Source organism: Ostrea edulis, chromosome 4 (genome assembly GCF_947568905.1).
Source record: "Ostrea edulis chromosome 4, xbOstEdul1.1, whole genome shotgun sequence".
NCBI classification, from domain to species: Eukaryota; Metazoa; Mollusca; class Bivalvia; order Ostreida; family Ostreidae; genus Ostrea; species Ostrea edulis.
The window spans coordinates 18,254,271-18,260,135 of record NC_079167.1 but is presented as its reverse complement, the minus strand read 5'-3'; the positions used below and the strand labels follow the sequence as shown (position 1 = coordinate 18,260,135).

The 5,865-nt window shown below is 36.0% G+C and overlaps 1 protein-coding gene across 1 annotated transcript in view; it reads left to right on the top strand.

Annotated features, from left to right (window-relative positions):
* LOC125667983 (threonylcarbamoyladenosine tRNA methylthiotransferase-like) overlaps positions 1–3,604 on the top strand; it is a 29,990-nt gene extending 26,386 nt beyond the window's left edge. The window contains exons 14-15 of the mRNA XM_056162153.1: positions 633–806; positions 3,323–3,604. Of these exons, the coding sequence (XP_056018128.1) occupies positions 633–806; positions 3,323–3,427 (279 nt within the window). The 3' untranslated portion in view covers positions 3,428–3,604. The remainder of the gene's footprint in view (positions 1–632; positions 807–3,322) is intronic.
* Positions 3,605–5,865: the final 2,261 nt, after the last annotated feature.

Sequence of the window (5,865 nt, the reverse complement as noted above, 5' to 3'; positions counted from 1 at the left end):
ACTTGCTTATGCATGTTTATCAGACTTCAGATCCTGATGACATTCAAGGTTCATGTTGCTTTTGAAATCCAAAGGCCAAAGGTCAAGGTCATTACCACACTAAATACCTATTGCGGCCATTCAAAGCTTCATACTTATAAACTATATTAAATATGTGCATGTTTTTACTTCGTGAATGCAAGTGTGCATAATCTCGGCCAAACGCATCTTTGATACATTTTAGCGATTTTTTAGCTTTTATATCACTAAAATACAGGTATTAGTTTCTATAACATATTCTAGCCTCTGTATCACGAATTACAGGTATTGGTTTCTATAACATATTCTAGCCTCTGTATCACTAATTACAGGTATTGGTTCCTATAACATATTCTAGCCTCTGTATCACTAATTACAGGTATTGGTTTCTATAACATATTCTAGCCTCTGTATCACTAATTACAGGTATTAGTTTCTATAACATATTCTAGCCTCTGTATCACGAATTACAGGTATTGGTTTCTATAACATATTCTAGCCTCTGTATCACTAATTACAGGTATTAGTTTCTATAACATATTTTTGCCTGTGTATCACTAATTACAGGTGTTGGTTCCTATAACATATTCTATCCTCTGTATCACTAATTACAGGTATTGGTTCCCAAGAATGAGAATCTAATGGGCAAGATGGTGACTGTACAGATTGTGGAGACAGGTAAACATTTCCTGAAGGGGCGGCTCCTGTCGGACAAAGATGTTGTACGTCCAGACGTTCCGCTGCCCTTGAAAAAGGGCCAGGTGTCAGGGGCACCTGTTCTTATCCAGGTATGTAGGGAGAACAGGTAGATTCTTACATATGTGCACCTGATAAAGTGCATTCAAATGGTTTTGTTTAATAAAAGTCTTTCCTGTAAAACTCAAGATCTTAAAGCTTTAAGAAAGGCTAAATCTTCCTTTTTTATAAAAAGCTCACATCCCATACATTTCACATGATTAAAGTCTTTAATATTTGCAGTTATTAGAAGTACATAGCATCAAAAGTGATTCAAATTTTGTTTTATCTCAATTTCAAATTTATATCCAAAGGAATAACACATCATAATGGCTTACTTCCTTACAAAACACAATTTGAAAAATAAATATCAGCAGTATGTTCCTTGTCCTTTTGAATTTCATTACTTAGTGGGATAACATGTTGATCTGTAGACTGTGTGCAATTTCATTACCTAGCGAGATAGCATATCAACTGTTGATCGGTAGACTGTGTGTAGAATTTCATTACCTAGCAGGATAGCATATCAACTGTTGATCTGTAGACTGTGTGTAGAATTTCATTACCTAGCGAGATAGCATATCAACTGTTGATCTGTAGACTGTGTGTAGAATTTCATTACCTAGCGGGATAACATATCGATTTGTAGACTGTGTGTAGAATTTCATTACCTAGCTAGATAGCATATCAACTGTTGATCTGTAGACTGTGTGTAGAATTTCATTATCTAGCGGGATAACATACCGATTTGTAGACTGTGTGTAGAATTTCATTACCTAGCTAGATAGCATATCAACTGTTGATCTGTAGACTGTGTGTAGAATTTCATTACCTAGCGAGATAGCATGTCAACTGTTGATCTATAGACTGTGTGTAGAATTTCATTACCTAGCGAGATAGCATATCAACTGTTGATCTGTAGACTGTGTGTAGAATTTCATTACCTAGTGGGATAACATATCGATCTGTAGACTGTGTGTAGAATTTCATTACCTAGCGGGATAACATATCAACTGTTGATCTATAGACTGTGTGTAGAATTTCATTACCTAGCGGGATAACATATCGATTTGTAGACTGTGTGTAGAATTTCATTACCTAGCTAGATAGCATATCAACTGTTGATCTGTAGACTGTGTGTAGAATTTCATTACCTAGCGAGATAGCATATCAACTGTTGATCTGTAGATTGTGTAGAATTTCATTACTTAGTGGGATAACGTTGATCTGTAGACTGTGTGTAGAATTTCATTACCTAGCGGGATAGCATGTCAACTGTTGATCTGTAGACTGGTTTTGCGTATAGGAGGTGTTTTCATTTTGTTTTGGTGTGACCTTTTTTTCCCCCCACTAAATATTAAGGTAAATTTGGAAGTCATCAATTTCAAAATATTATTGTACATGTCTAGATACTTTCCATCCCTATCAGATTTCTCTGGTGTGTAACTCCTCCTTAAACCACCCACTTTGTGATTGTTCTCCTTTAATAAAACAAAACACAACTTTTAGCAAACAAACAAAAAAATTTGTTGCATAATTGTACTTGAAAGATAATATTTGTCCTAAGTATAAAGTTTGTTCAAGCCTGTGCTCTATGTTTTATAGAAGAGATCTGGAGAAAAAAGTAGTGTGTGGGGTTTTTTTTATGTCAAAATACCAAAAGTGACAGAAAAAATGTCATGTTTATGAAGTATTGATACTAATCTATGTCATTTTGTACAAAATGACTAAAATAACAACTGCATTTCATCTGGAATTTGCATTAAACGTGCTTAATTTTTTAACAAAAGCACAAATGTGGGTTTTGGTAGTCAGTCTTCAACATGTAACATTAATCCTTTGTCATATCAAACACAGATGACTGTTCTTTTTCATTTAAAGCAAATGTGGTACATTTAAGGACAACTTGATACATACAAAAAATGGATGTATGGGTTGATATATATTTATTGACATGGTTTAGTTGTAATAAGTAACCAACTCCCCAAATAAATAAAAAAACATAAGGAACTTGTGAATTTCTTATGATATCCAGAAGTTGAAATATATTACCCTTCCCTATCTAACTCTATACAAATTTTTCCAACAGTTTTGGACTTCATTGAGAAACCATAGGAATATATTACATTCCACACAGTAAATTGTATTCATTTTACTTATAAAAACAAAACTTTAGTTTTCGTTTTCATCATTTTTTAAAATAAGTTTGTATCAAGTGTGTCCCGTGGGGATCCGGGTTAGAATAGGTTCTCAATACCCCTTGCTTGTTGTAAGAGGCGACTAAATGGGGCGGTGTGGTACAATAAAGATTCCTCACTGCTCAAAGGCCGTAAGCGCCGAGCATAGGCATAAATTTTGCAGCCCTTCACCGGCAATGGTGACGTCTTCATATGAGTGAAAGATTCTCGAGCGGGACGTTAAACAATATTCAATCAATCAATGTATCAAGTGTCGATAATACAGGTATATGATTCATTTCGTGATATTAAGTATTCGTGAAAATTAAGGTATCTACAGTATCAAGATGAAATATTAAGATATTCAGCAGGCAAGTTTACTTCATTTACAGAATGAGAAAAACTCCAACCAGCACATTGTCATGGTGATATCCTTGATAGCAGTTTTGGTAGCCGTGATATGGAGGTGTTATGGACTGGTTCTGGGTGCCACATGACCTATTCTGAGGACTAATTAGACTGATATCTGTGGGAACCAGTTAGTGCTTCTCTGTGTTGGACTGTGATACAGAGCCAGGATGATTGAGTGTAACAGAACCAGCAAAAGTGTGTAAGGGCTTGCATGAGGGACAATGGAATGTTATAAAAATCAAATAAAAACAGAGGAATACTCAGCTGTCTATATAGTTATGATAGATAGGGTATGAAACCTAGTTACCCCTTACAACATTGATAAATTTAAACTGGAGTGTCCTGTTCTTACAACATTAAACTGGAGTGTCCTGTCCTTACAACATTGATAGAATTAAACTGGAGTGCCCTGTCCTTAAAACATAGATAAAATTAAACTTGAGTGTCCTGGTTAATTCTTACAAAGTTAAACTGGAGTGTGTTGAAAGCTTATAACATTGATACAGGTTCTAGCTACAGTGCATTTTGTTTAATGGTTGCAGTATATCATTCCAGGTGTCATAGTTCAAATTTAATCAATACCAGCTGATGTTGCATGTAAGTTTCACATTTATGGCATATTGTCTGTCTACACACATACAAGAATTAATTTGTTGCTTTTTAATTTCAGTCACATAGCACATTGAATCAAAGATTAATGCCACATTTTTATATGCAGCTCGCCCTATGAAGGGTCATATCATTGTATAGGCTTTCCTATTCATCTGTTAGCTGTTTTGTGTCTGGGTCATATTTTTCACACTGTGAGTCCGAAGACTATCAAACTTCGTCAGTTGATGCATATTGGAGGGTGAAGGTGTGCCACTGCCCCAAAAGGGTCACTGTGGTCTCCTGGAACTTTATGGCTATACTAACTCCAATCATGTCCGTATCATATCTTACACACTGTAAGGCTTAGGACTACGAGGGCGAGTCAATAAGTAACCAGCCTATCCAATTTCCGATTGACCGAGACGGTCACGATTTTCATGCCTTGTTTCAATACATGTTTTATATTTGGGTACAAAATTTCACGCGTATCGAATCATTCTTATATTGAATGTCAAACATGGCTAGTGATGCAAAGGCATGCTTTTCATCTAAAGTTGTTCACCTAGCTCCTAGCGACTTCTTTCTATTCCCAAACTTGAAAAAGGATATCCATGGACGATATTTCCGGTCTGACGAAGAAGTCATGACGGCAGTTGAGGAGTTGGGTCAATGGAAAGGACCCTGACTTTTTCAGTTCTGGGTTGATGGCACTTGAACACCGTTGGTCTAAGTGCATCACACTAGAGGGCAATTACATCGAAAAAGAAGAGGTGAATCTCAACCGGAAATAAGTTAGGCTGGTTACTTATTGACTCGCCCCCGTATTAAACTCGTATAGCTGATGCATCTTGAGGAAAATATGTGACATGGCCCCAAAAATAGGTCACTGTTGTCTCCTGGAATTTTATGGCTGTGTATATTCAAATCATTTCCAGATCATATATTGCGCACTGTGAGGCCCAGGACCATCAACCTTTGTCTTTGCATCTCGAGGAAGAGAGGTGTTGCAACCCAAAATGAAGTAGGTTACTGCAGCCTCATTTCGGAATTGCAATTGACATTGTATCAGCATGTGACTTTAAGCATGCAAACTTAGATATGCATCATGTACATGTGGGCCCAGATGAGCCTATCATGTACCACTATTGGTGTACTTATTAAGCTCTGATGTTGATTTCACTATCCCGATTAAATAAAAATGTATTATAAAAGAACAAAGGAGCATGAAAAGGTCTTTAAGAATATTTCGAGGTAAAATTGTGATGTGGATCTTTTAGAATCCAGAGAATAGTTCTATGGCCTGACATATATGTGATACTTGTGTTCAGATGTACTTTTTCATTTCACATGATTATGTCACTGTCATTTAGAATATACGCTGACCGTATGCTGTTGATGAAGTTTGTTAAATGATGGGTTCAAATGGAGGCAGTATCTTGATATTGTGACCGACTTCAGTAATTGCTTGTTTGTATCTATTGACGAGTCATAAAATTGTGCTTGTAAACAAGCAATCAAGCATCATGCTAATTAAGCACCCCAGATATAAACAAGCAATCCAGCACCATACGAATTAAGCGCCCCCGACTCCTCGGGTGATGGCGATAAGTGTTCTCGGATCTTTCAAATGACTAGGAACATTCTTTTTCTGTGATATTTTTATTATGATTGATTAGTTTTATTAAAGCTGATCAATTGTATTGTGATTGATGAGGTAAAACTTTTTTATGTTTATCTTTTTTCTCGGATGAGGGACAGTAAAAAAAAAAATTACAAACACTTTGGGTAAAATAGACATTCCCTCGCATAATTTGTTCCCCCTCTAGCCATTAAACATTAAAACATTTTCCACTGACATGTTGCAGCATAATTGTTTTAGTAGCAGGTAAGAGTTTGAAGATTAACATTTAGTTGAAGCAGAGATATATAAATT